Source organism: Gouania willdenowi, chromosome 14 (genome assembly GCF_900634775.1).
Source record: "Gouania willdenowi chromosome 14, fGouWil2.1, whole genome shotgun sequence".
Taxonomy (NCBI): Eukaryota; Metazoa; Chordata; class Actinopteri; order Blenniiformes; family Gobiesocidae; genus Gouania; species Gouania willdenowi.
Genome location: NC_041057.1, coordinates 27128243 through 27152421, shown reverse-complemented (window position 1 = coordinate 27152421; position 24179 = coordinate 27128243). Strand labels below are relative to the sequence as shown.

The 24179-nt window shown below is 36.2% G+C and overlaps 1 protein-coding gene across 1 annotated transcript; it reads left to right on the top strand.

Annotated features, from left to right (window-relative positions):
• Window positions 1–1439: 1439 nt before the first annotated feature.
• On the top strand, window positions 1440–18370 carry igsf5a (immunoglobulin superfamily, member 5a). The gene is made up of 9 exons (XM_028465868.1): window positions 1440–1545; window positions 2205–2283; window positions 4456–4764; window positions 6420–6710; window positions 9357–9476; window positions 9644–9668; window positions 9889–9983; window positions 11388–11452; window positions 16976–18370. The coding sequence occupies exons 2-9, from the start codon at window positions 2220–2222 to the stop codon at window positions 17081–17083; spliced, it is 1077 nt and encodes a 358-aa protein (XP_028321669.1). The 5' UTR covers window positions 1440–1545; window positions 2205–2219; the 3' UTR covers window positions 17084–18370.
• The last annotated feature ends 5809 nt before the right edge of the window (window positions 18371–24179 follow it).

The window sequence follows — 24179 nt, the reverse complement described above, 5'->3', positions numbered from 1 at the left end:
TTCCATCACCAAAACGTAAACATTTGAATATTTCTTTTTTCTTTGCTGCTAAACATGTTGTGCATACTGAGACATGTATAAATAATGTTTTCAATCGGATCTACAAATATAATCAGACAATGACCTCTAGTGGTCAAAGAGGACACAACACTGATTAACATAGGACAGAAAGGGCCACTTTTATTACAAAGGGCCACAAAAATGTGATTGTCCGATCTGAGGGTCACGGACTACAATAATGACCACTCAAATAAAACTTGATTGTAGTTCTGTTAATGATTTGTTGCAGTGTCATTATTCAGTTGGTTTGTTCTCTTGAACAACTACATTTATTTTTACCATATTTAAGTCAACAGAATGGGAGCCAGTGTAACCAATTCAGAACTGGGGTAATGAGAAAATGAAGTCCTTCTTCAGCGGGGAAGGAGGACTGTTATGAGAGACTATGACAATATAGTAAAAAGTCCTATGGAGATGAAAGCTTAGATGAGTGTCCTGTTGTCATTCACCCAAATGAAAGTGAATTTTTAAAAAACGTAACCTTAATTTCATCTAAAAGTTCTTCTCATCCACCGTCATAGTGACATTTTGACTGTTTTCACAGATTGAAAGTTGTTGACAAAACAATGGCGGATGTTGATATTTTAGCTTTAAGTACGGTGACATGGTGTGAAGTCATGTCACGGTGAACACGATAAACAAAGTAAGACAGAATTGGTGTTTATTGAATGACTGTCTTGTCTGGTAAAGAATCACAGGAAATGACAATAAGAATAAAGAAAAACCTCTTCTTAAAAAGACTTTTTTAACCCAACTAGACCGTCATGAGACATTTTAGTTTGACCCTACTGATGATGTGTTGTTGCAATAGTAATCCGGCTGCTATTGTTGGAATCCCCAAATCCAACAATGCAGTGCATTAAACTTTTCCAAAGTTCAAGTCACATAATCACTTTTACAACAAGTTGCTGGGAGTCAATAAGGAATATTTAATGCATTTCAACCTTTGTGAGGAAATTCTCCCATTTTTTGGGAGAAATACTTATGATTTATTGATCTATGATGACCCTACACTTAAAGGTTGTTTTACATTTATTCTGAGTGTCAAATAATTGTCTATCAGAAAAACATGATCGAATAGCCATGGTTATGAACGCTTTCCCTGACATAAGTGTACATATGATCTATACAAAAAGGTGGTCAAGAACTGCACCCTGAGGAGCTCCATCAGTTAATTTGAGTAGATTTAAAGCTCCCAATAGCCCCACAGTAACCACACCTCCCATAGTCAGCTCTACCTGTTGTATTTCTCCCTGACTTTGTTCTGACAGGTGCATTCCTCTCACTCTGAGCTGAGCAGTTGCATGAGACGTCATTACTCATTGGCTGCTATATAATACTGAGCTGATAGATAAGGGGCCGTCTCTCAGCTCTGAACCTTGATCCCTTTCACAGACACAGGTGCAGTAATGCAGCTCACCTGCACTTTCAGGAAATCAAGCTTCCATCCATGTTGGATACAACGCAAGGAAGACATTTCACACTGTAAGTTTGATCCAGACCTAGTCAAGGGGAATATATGTCAATGATTTCTGAAAAGATGAAAGTGTTGGTTTAGTGTTTGACAGACATTAACGACCCACATGAAAAACAGGGAAATTATTCCATAATATCAGTTGTCTGTAGATGAGTTTACACTGAGTGTGTGTGTGTGTTTTTTCTTACAAGGTCATTTTAAAGAGGATTTAACTTTCATTTTGAATTAAAGAGGAATGAAAGCGCCCATGTAAACCATCAGTGGTATCTGTCATTGTGTCCTTGGGCAAGGCACTTCACCCACATTGCCTAGTATGAATGTCGTGTGTGAGTGAGTGTTGGTGGTGGTCGGAGGGACCGATGGAGCACTATGGCAGCCTCGCTTCTGTCAGTCTGCCCCAGGGCAGCTGTGGCTACAATAGTAGCTTACCACCACTAAGTGTGGAGTGAAAGAATAATGCTGTAATTCTGTAAAGTGCTTTGAGTGTTTATAATAAAATGCTATATAAAATCCAATGCATTATTATTATTATTTCTTTGGCAGTAAATGCATAGATAAACATGTTCCCTTTTATTTTAATTACCGTTGTTTTCGTCAAACAGCAGTGTTTTAAAACACAACAGGAATGATTGAACAGAGGTTTCAATGACATGATTTCCTTTTTCAGAGACACAACAGTAGCATGACTGTAGCTGGGAAATCATGGCTTAGTCTCCTGGTCATCCTTCCATTACTCTCAACTGAAGGTATGTAAAAAACAAAAGTTTTAATCTTTGAATTAAATAGTTACTATAGTAACTACTATTTGGCTGTTGATTCTGAAATTAATGAATCCTTCTTACAACTTCAGTTAGGCTTAAATAAGAAGGTTTCCTTTACATAAGATACAGAACTTTCAATAGAATTATCATTATTATTGATTTCAACTATAGCTACTTCCATTGTAGTCCATTGTTTTAAAGTCTAATTGCAACACAACGTAAAACCTAATAAAGGTGTGTCCAGTCAGTAATAGTTTGACCTCAGAAGTCCAGTTTTGTTTGTTTAAACCTCTTGTAGTTAAAGATTCTTTAACCAGAGATTGGCACAAAATAACATATTTTTTTTTACATATAATGCATTTATACAATTTGTTTAGAATTCCTAATGATTGGATTATCCTAATTATGGATCATAGATTCCCATTGTTTGCAGCTCCTTGTACCATTTTAAGCCTGTACATTTAATATTGATGGAAACTGAATAACTGATGATGATAATGATGATAATAAATGTATACGTGCAGGCACATGCACTTTTTGCTGTTCAGACTGAATTATTATCATTAAAGATACCAAGATGTCATGTTTACATGAATCCTGATCATTTTTTTTAGCATGTTTTATTCACTTTGACTGCAGTGTTTCATTACGTAACAGCATCAAGTAATATCTTAAACTAGATTAAAAGCTACTTTTTGTTTTTTCTTGTTTGTACACAAATAAAAACAAAACTATCAGTTTAGTGTTGCACTCAATGGAATAATTATTTGGTTAAAATATGCTTAAAATAAGCAAAAGCTGATTTTTAGATTATTTTACTCGTTAAGATTAGTGGCACTAGATTTTCTTTTTTTGCAGGATTTTTCTTTGAATAAATCAACTAAAACAGACATGGGCCACATTCGGCCCCATAAAATACACAAAATGACTCTAAAAAAGATACAAAGTTACAGTAAAAAACATAAAAGGACAACAAAAATGAAATGACTCCAAAAACACTTCAAAATAGAAATAACACAAAAATATCCAAAATCACAACCAAAACACAAAATGAATCAACACATAATACAATAAACATAGAGGGAAAAATGCCTCAAAGACACACCACACATGAACAAACTACACAAAAAACAACAGCAAATGAAATACAAATACAAATAAAATATAAAAATGAAAGGAAAATTCAAAATTTACAAAGCGATCACACCCCTGTTGTGATGACAGTGGGCCATCGCTGGACTAAACAACAATGGTTTATATATTTAAATGTATTCCTCATACAAAATATAACAAAATAATTACAGTTTAGATAAACGTAGTGTACTAATGTGTAAAGTGTGCAGACATTGAAGTATCAGCCTTGGTTAATGCTGTGTTTGAGTTTCTGTCTCATTCAGAGCGAGTCAAACCAAAGTCCTTTGTGATATTTGCGCACCTTCAGCAAACTCAAAGACATCACTAATGTGAACAAAGAGTGTTTGTGCTTCTAAAACAAGTGGCATGACTCGTCCTGAAAAGTTCACACAGAGGTTTTAGAGTAAAGTCAAACACTTATTTAAAAGAAATCACCACAATTTGTATTGGTTTACCTGTTGTATTGGTTTACCTCAGGGGTGTCCAATTCCGGTCCTCGAGGGCCACTATCCAGCATGTTTTAGATGTTTCCCTCTTCCAACACACCTGATTCAAATGATCAACTCCTCATCAAGCTCTGCAGATGCCTGATAACGATCCTAATCATTTGAATCAGGTGTGTTGGAAGAGGGAAACATCTAAAACATGCTGGATAGTGGCCCTCGAGGACCGGAATTGGACACCCCTGGTTTACCTGTATTGATTACCTGCTAAAGAGCGTACTGTATATATGCACATTTTGAGAGAAAAACAACAAAAAATAGCATTATTTTATTTGCTTAGCATGTCTTTTGCCTGTTAATTTAATTTTTTTTTCCAACTCTCTGGATATTAAAAAAAAAAGTAATGAGTCATTTGCCCCAATTTTGGATTTTCTTTTATTTGTAGCAAGTGTGTAATTCACATGGAAATTGTCAGAGTCTGATAAACATCACAGATGTGCAGCACTCGGCTCTCCCTCTCTCTCCTGTGACTCCAGTTTTCATCACAAATCCACTCTCTTTCTTTCTCTCTTATGTCTAGTCATGTCAAATGCCTTCCAGCTGGAACCATTAAACCCAACAGTCCTGCAAGGCTCTGACGCACATTTCAACGCCACTGTGTTTGGAGACTGGAAGGTCATGACCTGGACTGTCCAGGATCTTCTGGTTCTCACAGCTCAGGCACCAGACACTATAATCTCAGCTTCAGATGAGTTTTCAGCCAGGTTCTGTGCAGATATTCGCTGTGTAGAATTCACCATTAAAAATGTGACTCGAGCGCAGGCCGGGCCCGTCATGTGCACCATACAGGGGGATTTTGGACAGAAGACGGCACACCTTGAAGTACAAGGTGAGGGCTAATAATGCTAAGTAATTCTGGCTTGTGTTTGATATTTCTCAGAATGGGACGATTTCTGAGCTTCAGGTTGGTAATACTTTCACTGCATGACACCATTTTGTACAAATGTTTGATTATGCACACAATTAATATTTTTTTTTCCATTAAAACACCAATAATTATTTGAAAAAAACATTTGAAAACCCACAGCAAGTAGTTTTAAAAATGTACAGTAATATCTAGGAAATGTTTGAATGATTATTGTTTTACGTATAAAATGTTTAAAATATCTCTGAACATAGGAGAAAGTTGTTCACTTTTCATAATCCTACAACTGCATCAAGTGCTTGGTCATAAGCTCATTTACTGTATACATCTTTACTTTTTGTATTTCGTTAAAACTCCAGATTATATGACTATGTATTTTATTTTGGATTCCCATGTTTCAAATACACACTTTCATTGCATTTTTTTTTTTTTTTTTGTTGCTCCAAAGTCTGATTTTGGACATGCAGTACATACAATGTCCTCTGGAGGCAGCATTCTGCTCAGTTTTATTATTATTTTTTTGGGCCACCACTTCCATCTCAAAAATGCTTAAGAGCATTGCTGTAAAATTTAAAAAAAAAAAAAAAAATGAAGTTTGGTGATGCAGTAATAAACTAGCATGATAACTAGTAGTTTGACATAACATTAGTTGTTATTATTCCCATGCTGGTGTCGCCTCCTGAACATTTTCTAGCTGAATGAAGAGTGTGAAGCAGGAAAGATCTTGGACAGGATAGCAGTCTATCTTATCTACAGACAGATAAGCAGAGACACCTGCAGGGTTTGAATTCCCAGACAACTTTTTTCACAGAGGGGGCCACAAAAATGTGATTGTCTCAACCGAGGGCCACATTATCATCATGTTATCATTTAGCATAAAGACCAATCTGAGCATTAATACAGGAAAGATCAAATGATTTTGTGTGTTTTTTAATAATTAAAAAAAAAAAATTGTTTAACATTGATCGTTTTTTTTTGTGGTCGTCTTGTGTGGTTTTGTCATTTAGTATATTTTTGTTGTCGTTTTGTAAATTTTTCTGTTATCTTTGTGTATATTTGTATAGTTGTCTTGTGTGTTTTGAGTCCAAGTTTTGAATTGTTGTTGTCCTTTTGTGTATTTTTCTATAATTTCTTTTGTTTCACAGTCATTTTTATATTTTAGTCATCTTTTTGTATGTTTTCCTGTTCTATTTGTGTATTCTTAGTCATTTAGTGCAACTTTTGGTTAATTTCATGATTTTCTGTTGTCATGTTATCATTTTCTTTGTTATTTTTGTGCATTTGTGTCATCCTTTCTGTTGTTGTCTTAAATATTGCTATTGTTTTTGTTGTCTTTTTGTGTATTTTTCTGTAATTCTGTCTGATTTTCAGTCATTTTTGGTATTTTTATTGTTGTTTTATGAGTATATGAGAAAAACTACAACAACAATAACAACACAGTTGGCTACGTCTAAGATGTTAAGTTGTGAACACATTTGTTGACGATGGAGCAGATTTACACTGTAGTATCTGTCAGAGCTACATGAAAAAAGGTACAAAGGACTTTCAAGCCTTGGTCCATTATACTTATGTAACATCTACAATCCAAAACCAATGACTTCCCTCCATCCTCATTCCAGAGAGCGGCACTGTGAGCATCACTGGAGGGAATGTGACAGTGGTCCAGGACCAGCTGGTGGATCTCCAGTGCATCACCACTGACTGGTTTCCACCACCCAATGTCACCTGGACCCAGAACAGTCAACCTGTAAATCCCAGCCAATACAGCACCACCAGCACTCCCAGTGGAGATTCATTCACCTCCACCAGCAACTTGACGCTCCAGGCAGTCAGAAACACAACTGTCCAATGTCTGGCGACCGTACCAACACTACCAGTGCCGTTGTCCAGCTCTGTCATCTTAGTGGTTGGTAAGAACATTTTACTGCTTTGCACATTTTATCAGGATGGAACAAAAAGGAAAAAGAGGAAGGATGAGTTTGATATTGAATATATGTTAATACCAACTTATTGTGACAACAAAAATACTAACTTTAATTAAGATTCTCCCAATTAAGAACTAATTTGACTTTGTAAATTACAACTGCTTTATAAGTAAAATGTGTACTGTTCTACACTATTATGAAAGCTCTACCAGATAAGGAAGCAGATTAGGGCCAATTTTGATGGAGAAAATAATTTTGAGAAAATCAAGATTAACGTCAAAATGTCAAGATTAAATTTGAAATATAATGCTGAGGTTAAAGTAAAAAAATAAGAAATTTAAAAAATAAACTCAAAATACAATTTCGTGAACAAAGTTGAAGGTCTGCTAATGAAGTCAATTGTATGGAAGCTGACAAGGGCCAATTCACCATATGACAACAAACAGCAGATAGATGAATATCTTACACCAGTGGTTCCCAAACTTTTCACAGACATTTTTAACCGGAAGCCATGTACCCCCTACTCCTGCACACTTTATAAACATAATAATGTAATGTCTTATACAATGTAGCCCAACAGTGAATTGTTCCTATCCTGTTGATGAATAATATATAATAATAATGCAGGTGCTGGCCTGCGTTGCACTGCATTAGCATTATCTAGCATTAGCATTAGCAACAATCTAGCAATAGCATTAACCTAGCACCAACATTAACATTAGCATAGCAATAACATTAGCCCAGTATTAACATTAGCCTAGCAGTAATATTGACCTAGTATTAGCTTTAACATAGTGTTATCATTAGCCTAGCAATAGCTTTAGCCTGGCATTAGCCTAGCAATAGCAATAACCTACCAACAGAATTAACCTAGCAAAAACATTAACGTAGCAATAGAATTAGCCTAGCATTAACATTAACTGAACATTAGCATTAGCCTAGCAATGACAGTAACCTAGCATTGGCATTAGTCTAGCATTAACAATAACCTAGCATTAACATTATCATTTACCTAGCGTGAGCATTAGCCTAGCATTAACATTAACCTAGCATTAACTTTAACCCAGCATTAACCTAGCAATAGCATTAACCTAGCAATAGCATTACCCTAGCATTAGCATTAACCTAGCAATAACTTTGACCTAGCATTAACTTTGAACTAGCAATAGCCTAACAATAGCATTCACCTAGCATTAACATTAGCCTAGCATTAGCATTAGCCTAGCATTAGCATTAGCCTAGTATTAACTTTCACTTAGCATTAACATTAATCTAGTATTAGCATTAGCCTAGCATTAACATTGACCTAGCATTAACATTAACTGCTCTATTTATATTCTAGTTTCCAATGTTGTCATTGTTTTTAATATTCATTCACATATTCCCTATGTTGGGTTTAATAACAAAGAGATTCTTTCTCTTTAGCTCATAAACACATTGTAATCTCTTTAAGGATTTTGTAGAGATATTGCCAAAAACTTTATCTGTTCAGAAGGAAAAACTAGTCAAATTTGGAAGAGGTGGATAATTCATCCAGTCTGTGGCTGTCGAGGAACTACGAAACAGATTAGGGCCAGTTTTGATGGAGACTGTTGTCGTATATGGTGAATTGGCCTAGTCCGCTTCCGTAGATTTGACTTTAATATCAAATCTTTGACTTTTATCACTATATTGTATTTCAACTTTTTATTCTTGATTTGCCAAAAATCTATTTCTCCATCAAAATTGGACCTAATCTGCTTCCGTAACTAGACAAGTTTCTTGAACAGATTTTAAAATCTGCTCTCCTGCAGTTCTCCAAACTGAATCTTTTTTTTTTTTTTTTTATCTTCAATACATTTACAACCACAAGAGGTCACTATACCTTTGTCCCTGTAAAATCATTATATACCTCATACAGTAATCACAATACCTTGTTGAAGGTCCTAAGTGCTCAATAGTCTTTAAAATACTGTATTTTTTAATTAAAAACGAATTGAAGGTATACAAGGTATAGCATATCCTTTGACAGCACAAAAATAGCACACTCCATTCACATTGTATACTTTGCACATTTTCTGAAGTCTCGGTTCCAGGTTAAAGCAAAATGAAGTGAATACTCAGCAATTTGCAAATGAACAAAGAAAAATGTGCATGGAATCAAAGTTCATGTCTGTATCCAGTAACTGTCAGTCATTCCCACTGAGTACAGACGCTTTTCTAATGGCAGCGTAAACAACAAAAACATTACAATGTGATATTATGAAGTGAAAACTTCAATGACTATCTGAAACTATCTGTGTCTCCACGTAGATCCAAACCTGAAGCTTACTCCTATTTTTGGGCTGTTACAGCATTTATTTGCATGAAAATATAAAATTGTAATTATTTGACAGCCACAGTCACTATAGCGACTAAAAAGCTTATTAAGCTCTCCAATCTTTGCCTCTGATTGCTTAGTTTTTCTTGCCACCAGCCAATTTTCAGAGAAACTAAGATTAAATTAAATGTATTGATTAAATAATTATCCTTAAGTGAAGTCCAGCGTATTTACCGGTTTAAAGTAATGCGTCTTTTCCTCTTTGTGACTTTACCAGCGTATAATTCCACACTGATGGTCTACTAACTCAGTTTTTCCCCCTCTCACACCAGTTCCCAAGCCTTCTGACTGGACTGTGCTGATAGCTGTTGTTGCGTCGTTCGGAGGATTAGCTCTGCTGGTCTTGCTTATAATTGGAATCATTTTTTGCTGCAAACGAAGGAAGGAAACAAGTAAAGCACACACACACACACACACACACACACACACACACACACACACACACACACACCACTCTGTGACCAGAGGCCCTACTGCTGTACAAATGAATAATATATAGAAATGATCTCTTAAACATGGAAAACTAATCCTCCTTGTCTTGTCTTTCAAACCTCTCTAGAACCCAACTATCAAGATGAAATGATGTAAGACTCTGTATCAATTAGGTTTTTGTAGTACACAATGTAGTCTTTGGTTCTGGAGAGCCACTGTCCTGCGTGTTTTAGACGTCTTCCTGCTCCATATCTGGTTCAGATCCACTGATGCTCTGAAACAGCCACACATCTAAAACAAACAGAACAGCAGCTCTCCATTTCCAGGAACGAAATCCCTGATATTTAATGAGTTAATATTAATGTTTAACAGGAGAACAAGGACCCAAAGCCAGTTAAGTGGAGTCCATCGCCCAGAAGTGAGAAAAGGTCAGGTGAACTCGGTATATGAGCCGGAAAATCGGACAAGTAAGACTAAACTCAAACTTACAAGCTTTGAATGGAGTTATATTCTGTTGTATTCGTGATGAAACAAGCATTAGTGTCAACACACAGATACAGTATCCCAGGCACACACATTGTTTCCTTTATTTTAGAGACTCAAGTTGACCCATCGTACATGTTTGTGGAAATAGAGTAAGGGAAAGCGATTGAGTAAATGATTTTAAAACGTTATCCTAGTTTTGCAGCAAAGCACCGCATCGCTAACCAACAAAAAAGCTGGATATATTCAAATCGGCTTTAACCCTAGAACACAATCGCTAAAATTAGTAATACCATCACTACCGCTGAATGATAATTACCCAAAATAATGGACCTATAAAAATAAATAATCAACAAATATATCAAAATATGAGATACATGCCAAATTAGAGTTGTCTTATTTCAACTATGCCATGCTGGGTGAAAATCATGTGCCTGTATGAAAAGTGGGCTTTGGAGTAGGCAGGGGAACATCCACGCCTTCATAAACATCAAAGAAGATGCTGAAGTTACCCTGGAACCCAAGACACACTGACAAACACCACTTCATTAAAATAATGTAAAGACAATAGCTCGGGTGAAAATCACCCACCGATAGCGGTCCAGGGTTAAGGTATAAAGCATTGAGTTAAAATGAATGTACACCACATTTGTAACACTCATAATATAGTTATTACACATATATTTCATTACCTACATTCATTACATCAACACGTCAGCACTCGTCCTTAAAAAAAGCACATTTGTACATGAATGCCTAAATCTGGATTGGATGTGTAGCTTTAAATGTTTGTTTCAAACACGTCTTACACTGTCATTGAAACTGGTCCTCACAAAGGGTACAAAACAATAACACACACACACACGCCCTCCCGCGCACATCAATGAACCATTAATTGTTGTGAGAAGTAAGGTTTTAATCTTGTTCATTGTGGGGATCTCCCTCAGGTGGAACATTCCATCTGCTCGCAACATAAATTAAAAAGTTGGTTTGCCTTCGTCGTGCTGTATATTTAAAGACCACTGCCTCTGGGTATTTAATGATGTATACAAGGAGGTGCAACAAGCTGTGGAATCCTTAATGAGCCTGCAGTGAAACACACTTTATTTCAGATAACACAAAGTGAAACACACACTTTATTTCAGATAACACAAACTAAATCCAAATAACAGACGTTTTGAACAAAAGTGTTGAAATGTTAAGTAAAAATTTTAGAAGTTAATTCTGAAGCATTACACTCCACAAGGGTCAACGCTAGCCTCGGTCACACATCAGATTTAGATACATGTGCCGCAGTGATTCCGGTATTCTCTGATCTCAGGGTGTTGTGCAGTCAGCTGTTAACTCTGATTGATCACCACTGGCTACTGGCTCTGCTTTGTTCTCAGGTGCTGCACCAAGTGAAGTCACTGACAGCGGCTTTTTCCAGGCCAACACCTCCAACATTTCCGAAGTAAGTCCAGGAGGTTTTCCTGTATCATTTGAGCAATATAAAGGGACTTTAATGTTATTAAAATGCAATGTTTCTTTTGTCAAAGGTGGCAGTGATTCCCAAACTTTTCACAGTCCTGTACCCCTTCAGACATTTAACCTGAAGCCATGTGCTCACTACTCCTGCACACTTAAAAAATATAATAATGTAATGTCATATACAGTGTAGCCCGACAGTGAAATTTGTCTCTCAATTTTACCTATGCTGTTGATGAATTATTCAATTCAATTTTATTTATATAGTGCAAATTACAACAAAGTCATCTCAAAGCACTTAACAAAATATAGTCCATAGTAAGAAAGAACGAACCCAACAAGATCCACATGAACAATAATATATGATTTAAAAAAAAGAATAATAATCTGTAAGCAGCACACAAGAAAACATCTTATTCAGAACTAGAATATTTGCATTTCCTGAAGAAAGTGCAAGTGAGGATGAAGGTTGCACTGCATTAGCTTAGCATTAGCCTGGTATTAATATTAGCATTAACATTAGCCTAGCGATAGCATTAGTCGAGTAATAGCCCAGGAATAGCATTAGCCTAGCGTTAGCTATAACCTAACAATAACATTAGCCTAGCATTAGCACTAACCTAACATTAGCATTAGCTTAGCATTGACATTAACCAAATGTTTGCATTAGCCAAGTGCTAGCATTAGCATTAGCCTAGCATTAGCATTAGCAATAACATTAGCCTAGTGTTAGCAATAGCCTAGCAATAGCATTAATCTAGCAATGGACACTATCGAACATTAGCATTAGCCTTGCATTAGCATTAGCCTGGCAATAATATTAGCATTAACTTAGCATTAGCATTAACATTAGCCTAGTGTTAGCATTAGCTGAGCATTAGCCCAGAAATAGCATTAGCTTTACATTAACATTAGCCTAGCAATAACATTAGCCGAGCATTAGCTTAGCAATAACCAAGTGTTTGCATTAGCCAAGTGTTTGCATTAGTCTAGCATTAGCCTAGTACTAGCATTAGCCTAGCATTTACATTAGCCTAGAGTTAGCATTAACAATAGTATTAGCCTAGTAATAGCATTAGCCCACTGTTAACAATAGCCTAGCAATAACATTAGCCTAGCGTTAGCATTAGCCTCGTAATAGCATTAGCCCACTGTTAGCAATAGCCTAGCAATAGCATTAGCCTAGCAAAAGCATTCATCTAGCATTAGCACTAACCTAACATTAGCATTAACCTAGCATTAACACTAACCTAGCATTAGCTGAACATTAGCAATAAGGTTGAAAAAGTTGTCAGCTCTCAACAGACAGCTGGAACATGTTAAAGGTTGATTGAAATCAGTTGAATAATGGCTGAAGTTCTAAGTTGAAGGTTTAAAATGTTGAAAATGTCTGATGTGGATGAAAAAGTAAATTGGAAAATTAAAAGTTAAATAGTTCAATAGTTTAAAAATATGAAAAGTTGAATAGTTTAAAAACTTGAAAAGTTAGAAATTTGCCTCCTGCATCCTCACTAATTGTCACTCAATTTATTCATTTAATCAGCCTACTGGCATTTTCAGTGAGAAACAATCTGTTTTATTTTGGAAAAAGAAATCAACCAAATATTTTGTTGATTGAACATATAGCAGTAATACAACATATTCAAACACCCTGAAACTGTGAAATACAACTTGCTACAACTTTAATGCGAAGAATGAGGTTGAGAGGATGCACAGGAGAGTTTAAATCGCTCTCCACGCAAATTCCTGTTCTGTATTTTGTTTTTATGTTTGTCAAAGCGGGTTTGTCACTGGTAGAGGGTAGTTTTTCAGAGGCCAATCTGTAGTTTGTGGCAATGCATAGAGGCTTCTGACTACTGGTCTGTTGTTAATTCATTTATTTTTTTCACGTACCCCCCATGACAATTTATGTACTCCTGGGTGTACCCGTACCCTACTTTGGGAACCAAGGCAGTAAAGTCAACAGTGAATTAGTCAGTTAAATACTAAATATTATGTTTGTTCCTTTTAGCTAAAGCTAACTCATTCATATTTTGCTAATGCTGACACATTAAAAACTGCTAACGCAGATAAAGTTTAAAATAATGATCATGCTTTTTTCTTTTCTGTCAGCTTAGATTTTTTCTATGCTTCAGTTCTAATACAAAAATGTTTCTGTTGATCCACAAATGGATTGTCCCAGTTCTACCAAACCTTTAATATGTCAATCAGAGAGAGGTCACGTCTGATAACTGTGTAGTTTCAATTGATTTGGCAGAAAGGATGAAGATGTATAGAAGCCTGTGCAGCTATGACCATATTTTAGGCCCATGTTCAAGGTTTTTTAAAAACAAATTAGCTTTGTATCATAAAAAAGAGTAATGCTGCTAATATAGTCTGGTTAGGTAAGCAAAAGATGCACTAAACTTAGCATTTTATTAATTATTTAGTGTTTATTAAAAAAAATATGCCTCTTGATGCTCAAATGTTACTAAGTGATGAAAATATATATTTTTGTTAATAATACAGGTGTTGGTTAGATTTGTGTTATTGATGAATGCAGCTGAGTTATTAAACTCAGACTTCTTACCTTTATTTGTGAGATGTTGAGCCTTTTAAACAGCTCTTCGTTCATTCTGTGAACAATGGTGATTTATTAAACACAACCCTGAATGTTATGATAGTTAAGTTAGTTATACTATGATGAAAATTATAGTTGGAGATTTTTAGGTGCCTTAAAATTTTAAGATTTTTCAAATATTTCAATAGTTTTACTCAATTAATACTTTGACTGAGCTACTTTTACTTGTATTGGAGTAGTTTTTTTATCAAGAGTATCTGTACTTTTACTCAAGGAATAAAGGTGAGTAATTTGTCTACTTCTGCTGAAAGAAATCAATGAAAGTAAATATAGACAATTTAAGAGCCCCATGCTGCACCTCTTAAGGAGCAGATGCTTTATGCTGTAAATCAGACATGGGCAGCCGCCTGGGGGCCACAAGCAACTCTTTGTGCAGCCCCCAAAGAAAATGCACAAAATTACTTCAAAACCATACCTTTCAAACAATTTCAATCTGGATTCTGCACCAAAGACAGCACTGAAACCGGCTTCAAAGTCACCAGCAACCTCCTCCTCTCATCTGACTCCATCTCACTGCTGCTTTTGACACCATCAACCACTCCATCCTACTTTCCCACTTACAATCCCTCCTCAGTATCACTGGCAATGCCCTCACCTGGTTACAGTCTTATCTCACTGACAAAAACCTATTCATTTTCATTAACAACTGCTCCTCCTCTATGGAAGTATATGTGTACCATAATTCAATTTAAAATGGATTAACAGAAATCAATTTTTAATGTTTGGTGCAGGTAAGCCCAACAAACCCCAAAGAAGACGTCACTCTGCTGCGTCGACTGGGATTGTGAAGTCAAATTGAATTATGTTACACTTTGCGCAAAAATGCAATGACCTCTTTGCTTTCTTTAGTTGTGTCACAAAATGAGCAGTGTTGAAGAAGAAAATGAAAATGCATTTTTAATTACTTATTACCAATTTGAGTTATGAGCCTTTATGCTAATGTGTTTAAATTTTCCATTTCAAATTGAATTTTGTTACCTATTTGCTGGACCATTTTTTGAAAATTAAAACTTAAATGTAATTTCCTTTATCATTTTAATTAAATTACAAAATGAGCAACCTGGAAGAAGAAAATTAAAATGCAGTTTCCATTATTTATTATTCATTTTATTTACAAGTTTAAAAATTCAGCTATATTCTGAAAATGAAAAAGCATTTCCGTTGATCCATTTTAAGTTGAATTATGGTACAGATATGCTTCCATACTCCTCCACTGCCCCCCTGTCCCACGAGTCCCCCAGGGCTCTGTGCTTGGTCCTCTCCTGTTCACCATTTACCTCCTCCCACTCGGTCAAATCATTCGTCGTCATAGTGTCCGTTTTCACTGCTACGCCGATGACATCCAATTACACATCTCCACCAAGTCCGTCACCCCTGAAACCCACTCCACACTGTCAAACTGTCTGTCTGATATACTCCTCATTGGTCCAAACTCCCTCACCCAAAAAGCCTCAGACTTTCTCCTCACCAGTGATAACTCCACCCTGTGTCCCGCCTCTCACTGCATTAACCTTGGTATCATCTTTAATAATAACCTTTCCTTCGACAACCACATCAAACAAATCATGAAAACCTTTATCACATTCCACCTCGACTACTGCAATGGCATGCATTTTGGTACAACCTCTACACTCCTAAATAAACTCCAATACATCCAAAATGCAGCTGCCTGCCTCTTCACTCACACTCGCTCCTGTGACCACATCACCCCTGCCCCCCAAAACCTCCACTGGCTCCCCGCCACTCAGTGCATCGAATTCAAACTCCTCCTTCTCACCCATAAAGCCCTTCATAATCAGGCCCCGTCCTACCTCACAGACCTGCTCCACCCCTACACTCCCTCCTGCAGCCTCCGTTCCTCAGATTAAAACCTCCTCACTGGCCCCAGAACCCCAAGCACAAAACCTGGGGGGAAAGAGCTTTCTCTGTCCCTGCCCCCACACCTCTGGAACTCCCCCCCAACTCACAATCCTTCCCATCTTTCAAATCATTTCTCAAAACTCACCTGTTTCACTCAGCTTTTAACTTTTAACCACCCACTCACTCGCTTCTTTTTTTTCTTTCTTTTTTCTGATTCATATTTTCTTTAATCACTGTACTTGCTGTTGTTGTTATTATGCTGTAAAGTGTCTTTGAGTGTCTCTAAAAGTGCTTTTAAATAAAACACATTATTATTATACAAAATTACAGAAATTGCACAGAGATAACAAAAATCACAGAAAACACAAAATGACAACAAAAATACACAAAATTAGCAAAAAATATACAAAATCACAATAAAAATACACGTAATTAGCAAAAACCAAAAACACAATAAACAAAACGACTCCAAAAACACTTAACTCCATTAACACACAAAAGGAGATAAAAAATGCACAAAACGAATAAAAAACCAAACCAAAACAAAAAAATTTTGAGTCAAATTGTGGGTTTTTGAAGTATTTTGGGGTATTTTTGTCACATTTCTTTCTAAATCTGTATAAATGGGTTCGCTAGTTGTCCATGTCAGCCCTAACTGGAATAAGCTGTTCTGATGCTTTAATTTTAATAGCAGGTGATTATTCTCAATGTCTTTGTTAACAAATATGATGAGGAAACCACCAATCACATGAAATGTTTTCATTTTCTTTATTAGAGTTGATGCTAATCACTGTAAATGTAATTTATCAGCTGTGGAATGTATAAGCGATTCACTGCCTCATCCTTCAGCTAAATTAAAAATGAGTCAAATGAATCACAAACAAATATATTATTCAAGATTACAATTACTGCCTGCTTGTTTCAAACTAATTGCCCTTTCAGTATAGAGTGATAAAGAGCTGGTTCTCTTTAACCAGCCAATCTACATGTCTTTCTTACTCTGATATTATATTTTGTCTTGTGTTTAAGATGCCAGATGTGGTGAACAGTAACCAGGTGTGGAACAGCTACAATAATTCATATGAGAATGTGGAAGATTCCGGCTTTAAGAAACACAGACATGTTACCATTGTGTAAGAACAGACAGAGAGAAGACGCCTTCAACCTTTTTCTACTTTGGTCTCAAACGGGAAATTTTGGTACAAAGACATATTTAAAATGTATTTTGTTTCTCTAAAAATTGTGTACCACGCATTGTAAACAGGTGAAAGATTCAAGCACTTTTATGACTTTGTAAAGTTAGAAATACTCTAGCTTATATATTGTTTGTATAACATTGCACAGCCTTTAACTTTCCTGTAATTGCAATTGCTTTTAAGCAGACATTATTTTCCAATAAGAATCCAATGCATTTGTATTTTAAAGGAATTGAAGCACATGTGTCAAACTCATTTTCACTCAAGGGCTACATACAGGGCAGTTTGATCTCTAGAGTGCTATATATATATATATATATATATATATATATATCAACCTCTGGCACTGCTCAGGTGTAATGGAAGCCCAGGTTGCTTTGATAGCAGACTTCAGGTCATCTGCACTGTTGGGTCTGGTATCTCTCACAATACCCCATAGATTGTCTATGGGGTTCAGGTCAGGCGAGTTTGCCGGCCAATCAAGAACAGTGACACCATGGTCATTGAACCATCTTTTGGTACCTTTGGCAGTGTGGACAGGTGCCAAGTACTGCTGGAAAATGAAATCAGCATCTTCATAAAGCTTGTCAGCAGAAAGAAGCATGACGTGCTCTAAAATGTCCTGGTAGATGCTGTGTTGACTGTGGACTTCAAAAAACACAATGGACCGACACCAGCAGATGACATGGCAACCCACATCATCACAGACTGTGGACAATTCACACTGGACTTCAAGCAACGTGGATTCTGAGCCTCTCCACTCTTCCGCCAGACTCTGGGACCTTGCTTAATGACGCCTGAGCAGTGCCACAGGTTGATCACCTCCATACCACACTGCATTGATGCAGTAATTCATGCTAAAGGAGGCCCAAGTATTGAGTGCATAGAAATGAATACACTTTTCAAAAGCCTTACATTTTTGTTTAAAATATCCTTTTTTAATTGATCTTATGTAATATTCAAATTTTCCGAGACACTGAATTTTGGGTTTTCATTATTTATAAGCCATAACCATCAAAATTTCAAGAAATAAAGGCTTGACATATTTCACTCTATGTGTCATGAGCCTGTATCATATACGTATATGGATTTGACTTTCTGAAATGAGTGAGCAAAAATATTAAAATTTTTCATGATTTTCTAATTTTTTTAGATGTACCTGTATATATATTTATAAATACAGTTTGAATCATCTCCTGTGTGGTGAAGTGGATGCTCTAATCTAAAAGGCTGGATTTAGTTTGACATGTGAATTAAAGTTTAATACTTTATGACTGTAACAGGAAAGGCTGTCCTGTGTTTGTATTTTACATTAACAGAATAAAAAAGGAAAAGATACAAGAGTCAAAATATTAGAGTTTACTGTTGAAAACACGTTAAATGATGCTGTCACTGGAATATTACATTCGATTCACCCATACATTTTTGTCTACATGTCTCTGGACTATATGGATAGAATAGTGCATTTAAACTGTGTGAAATGAAATAAGAATTTCTTTATATGCCATATTTTATATTTTAAAAAACTGTAATCAATAATGTTAATTACCATTTCTGACCAATTAATTATTTCAGCAGCAGGGTTTTAAAGTTAGAGAGGAGAAACATGAGCTTGTGTCTACACACCATCCACATGCATTAGGGTGGTTCACAATTTAATGGTATAAAAAAGTTTTCCAAATTTTGTCATATTGAATTTTGCCTTGTTTCTGTTGATATTTTGAACATCTTTATCAAACATTGGGCCAATATAATATCTGTAAAGGGTGGCACACTTTTTCCACAATTTGTATTGCTCAACTGAAGATATTAGATATTAGAAATTTCAATGTCATAAAGGGAAGTGTGGTCAATAATGGTTTCTCCCTGTATTTATAGTAAATGAGTAAGAACATTACAACAGTTCAAACACTATTCTTGAAATTAGAAAAAAAAAAACATCAACATTGTGAAAAAGTGTGCCACCCCTAAATGTGCAGCGAGTGACTCCATTTTTGATACAGATGCTTACAATGTCAATGTGAACAAGGCAAAAAGGGATCTGGCAAAATTAGGTAAAAGTAAGTTCTGTGAACCACCCTAACATGCATTTGTTGGTTTAATGAACACTTACTAAATTTGTGATACATAAAAATTAAAATGTTGAATGTACAAAGAGTGATAAGCTATTATCAATACTTTATCTTATAAATTTAAAACTTAATTATTATTATTAAACTTAATTATATATAATTACCTTACAGTTCTATAATCTTGGCTAACAGCCACACTTTATTTTTTTTTAATTTATTCTGCTTTTGCTGCTGACTCAGCTTAAAAAAAACCTTTAATAGATGCAACATCGAGCTCCTCATCCTGGCTGAGCATCAGGTCTGTGTTGGTATCACTCAAGTTGGATTAATTAAGTGTTAAGAGACATGATGACATAAAGACTTCTATCACTTACACATAATTAGAGGAAAAAAATTAATTTGTGAATACATTAAAAAAAAGAAGAAGACACTGCCAACACAAGAAGCTTTTAATGTTGGAGCATTTATCTGATTGATGAATTGTCCGGGAGCCAGAATAGTTTCCTGCTGGAGGAACTTTCCAATATTAAGAAGAGTTATTTGACTCCAGTTTACACAGAGATGGACCATCGTCTCCTCAGGAAAGATTGATAACAACATATAACCAGATCGAACTACCACTTTGTGTAACAATTTACTCACCAGCAAGGTAAACAGACTTAACTTACACTGACTTGGCACTTTTTTAGGTTCACCTGGTGGTGATCCAGGATCTGAGCTGACCACCTACAGGAGAACATCTGGCTTGGAGAAGAACAGCACATGCAAAGGTGTAAATAGTACTGATATATCATAGAAGTACTGTTAGTTGTATGACTTACTTGTACTTTTACTCAAGTACAAGTAAAAAGTTGCTAAATTAAATAGTACTCAAAATAAATGTTACTTACTTTTACCCCCCCATGTTTATTTTTGGTAATAAATCTTGCTACGGTTCCCTTGCGTACAGTAAACATCTCATGTATGAATTTAAATAGAAAAATGCAAAATCTTCCACAAAGACATCTGTATAAAATAAAAGGCTTGTCAAAATATACATTTCTTTTTACAATAAAATAACACCAATTAATTCAATTCAAAATAATAAAATTATGAGGCTCTAAGTATAGCTAAACATTGAACTCTATAACAGTTTTATGCCTGTTTTGGCATGGTGCATTATGATTAATCTGATTGGTCGGCTATGATGTCATCCATTTGATTGTTGTATAGTCATTTAATTTTTTGTATGTCCATTGATCATTTTAAAACAAAACTTTACTCAGGAACGGTTTGGTGTTGAAATATAACAAATTAATTTACACATTTTAAAACGTGCTTAAGTAATAGTAAAATTACATTACATATACAACTCAATTACAGTAACGCGAGTACCTCTGAGTACATGAATGTTTTCACAACAATAAAAAAACATCACATATTTTTTACACTGAGGAGGAACCAAAATCAGCTAAAATGAACATCTCTCTATGGTAAAACGAGACAAGGCTATTAGCAGAAGTGGAATACATGCTGATGTTCCAGGAGCTGATGAAGTGTTATAATGGGATTGCTGTGAAGTAGGAGTGGTGTTGCTCTACAGCCTGCTGTGAGGGAACTACTGGAGAACCCCTCCACTAAATCACATTATCCAATACTCACTATGTTTATGTCTCATGTGAGAAATCCCATTAGTTCCAGTCTGTCTCTCTTCCACTCATTGTCTCTTACATGGCATTAATAGAATAAAATGTGAAAGAGAATCCTCCTTACTCCTCCTCTCTATACGCTCTAAAGCTCAATGTTACTTCAGATTACTTTCAATATTTTTGGAGGCTGTCTAACAATATTTAACACATTCCTGGTTTATGTCTTACCCATATACAGTTTGCAATCATCCATTTGTTTGCATGTAGTTGTATTACACAACCTGCACATCTCCGGCAAGATCCTAGTATGGCATAATGGGGCCGTAACCATTACATGTTAACCAGACAAGATTAAATCCTTTAAAACAGACATAGGCAACTGGCGACATGGGGGTCACATGCAGCCCTCGGTCTAATTTTATGCGGCCCCCAAAGTAAATGTATTAAATGACAGAGAAATACACAAAACAAGAGCAAGAATACAAAAAAAAAAATACAAAGAAATACAACATTGCAGGAAAATACAGTAAAAGACAAAAAGAGAAAATTACTTAAAAATATATACAAAATTACAGAAAATGACAACAAAAGTACACAAAAAGACAAGAAAAACACAAAAAATTACTCTGCAAATCCGCAGTACTAACAAACAAACAAAACGACAACAGAATTACACAAAAATGACTCCAAAGAATGCAAAACGGCAGCTCAAATACACAATATGACTCCAAAAAACAGAAAAAATACACAAAAAGACTACAGAAATGTACGAAATGCCTCACAACGAACAAGACAACAATAAACATACACAGAATGACAACCCCCCCCCACACAAAATGACTATAAAAACTCCTTGTTCTTTTCTGTATTAATGCCCAGATTGCTCAATATTCTAAATGCTGACATGAATGTTGATCATGTGGCCCTCTGATCAAACACATTTTTGTGGCCCCACTGTGATAAAAGATCCTGCTATTTACAGTGAAACACCCATTTGTTCATTCTCATTTGGATACTATTGTGAGCAGGGTTGCATAGCCATGAGCCTACAAACACATACATGCATACAAGCATTAGAGCAGGAGTATCCGTCTTCAGTCCTGGAGACACTCATTGCAGTCATGTGTGGGAGGATGGTGACGTTGCAGGATGGTCGTCCTCGTGGATTGGAGTTGCTACTAACATACTGTATATGTTGCATACTGTGTGTCTAAGCTGGACAAACTCAAATATACTGTTAGTGAGAGGATACAAATACTCCTTCTGAAGCCACACTACATCTTCTATCTAAAGGCCATAATGCTGACCTCAATTCAGCAGCTCTAATAGAAAGGCAACGCATGTTCATTTGTACACCTACAAACAAATAAACATCTAACAGTGACAATAATATTTAATCGAATATAAAGCCTTTTAAAGCTGTTTCAACTCACCAAATAAATCAATACTTTGTGATGTCACAATCACATAAATACACATAAGCATGTATTTATATTCTTAATCTTTTAAATGAATTTTTCTTAAACTGGTAAAAGCATTATTTAAAATGGACATTTTATTAAAGAGTAATTAAACCCTGAGGTTTAGTTAAGCTGGAAATTCAAAGAAATGCCCTGTATATGGGCGGGGCTCCTGGAGCAGTTAAGACACGCCCAGTCTACACTAATAAATCTTCAAAAAACAATCCATTATCAATACTCACTGTCTGTCTCTATTCGCAACTCTCACTGATTGGAATAATCAACAGGTGTTTTTTAGGAGGGAAGGGGCCATCAGTGGTGGTTCATGATGTAAGAGGCCACCAAAAAGTTATAAAGCACCATTCTCAGCCAATAGCAAAATTGGCTGAGAATTCCATGAGTACCGCAAGATGGCCGCATCTACAAAAACATCTACAGACGGTGGAGACGCTGCTCCTCACCTGCCATCAGAGAAAGACATCTTGCTACTAAACTCTAACAAAGACATTGCCAAACTACGGGAAGAGATTTGTTGTCTTTCTAACGAGCTAAAAAAAAAAGATAAATTACTCACCAAACAGGCACGGTTGTACAGCAGTCAGTAGCGCTGTCATCCTTCCGTCATAATAATCCATTTGACAACGACACAGTTCCCTGGTCGGTAACAGAGACTTTCCCGCAGCTTTCTGCAACCCGAGCACCAGTAGACGTTCCCACACAGACGCCCCAATGCCAGTCAACTCCGAGGACGGAAACTCCACCACGACCAGCTGTGATCCACCCTCTGGGTGCTCCCGGTCAGTATAAAAGGGGCACCCTCACTCCTAACACTGGCTTCCCTCACACTACACTCATTATTGGCGAAGATTAGATTCTTTAATGCCATCACACACTGTATTCCAGGTGCTACAGTTCAAACTATCTTAAACAAACTTAATCAAATGCTACCCACGCTGCCAGCAACTGTCACTAAAATAGTGACGAACAATACCACCCGACGTGAATCGATACGGACCATGAAGAAGTTTAACCTTCGCTTTAACATTCTTAAGGCATGTGGGAATCAATATTCATTTCTGTCGCTCTTCCTACAATAAATATGCGTATAAAACAATTTAGTCGCCCACTACAGCAGCACAACTTCTTACAATTCTGCTGCAAACTCCATAATTTCACGTTTATTGATAACTTTGACCTCTTTTGGAAACGTGCTGATCTACTAAAAAAAGCTCAGATGGACTGATCAATGGTTCACGGCTCAACTAGTCTGGGACACTCAAAGATGGACTATCCTTCTATCCTATTCAGTTTGTCCCTCTGTTCACTAATCCCAATCAGCTGAAGCAGATGGCTACCACCTCTGAACCTGGTTCCGCTGGAGATTTCTTCCTATAAAAAAGCAGAGTTTTTTCTTCCCACTGTCGCTAAATGCTTGTTCATTTGGATCATGTTTGGTTCTTTCATATTTAGTTCAGTGCTTTGAGATGACTTTGTTGTAATTTGCGCTATATAAATAAAGTTGAATTGAATTGAATCTTCATATAGGCTGCTTGATAAATCTCTAAATCTCTAAATGTGTAAAAATAAAGAAGTAGAAATAAAGCTTAGACTATAATATAAGATAGAGCACTGTTTACTGGACTGTATGCACGCTTCACATCTGCATTTGAGTGAAGACCGAGAAAGAACTTCTGGTTCGAGGATGCGATTGCCAAGCGCTGTGATTAGATAATGATGGCTGAGTCTCTTGAGTTTACACGCTGTTTGCTGGAACATCCTAAACTCTCAATTAATGACATACAGCAGATTGTACGCTGATCTAGCTCAACTCCACAGAGCTTAAAGGAGAAAGGCTTCTCTAATGCATACCTGTGAAG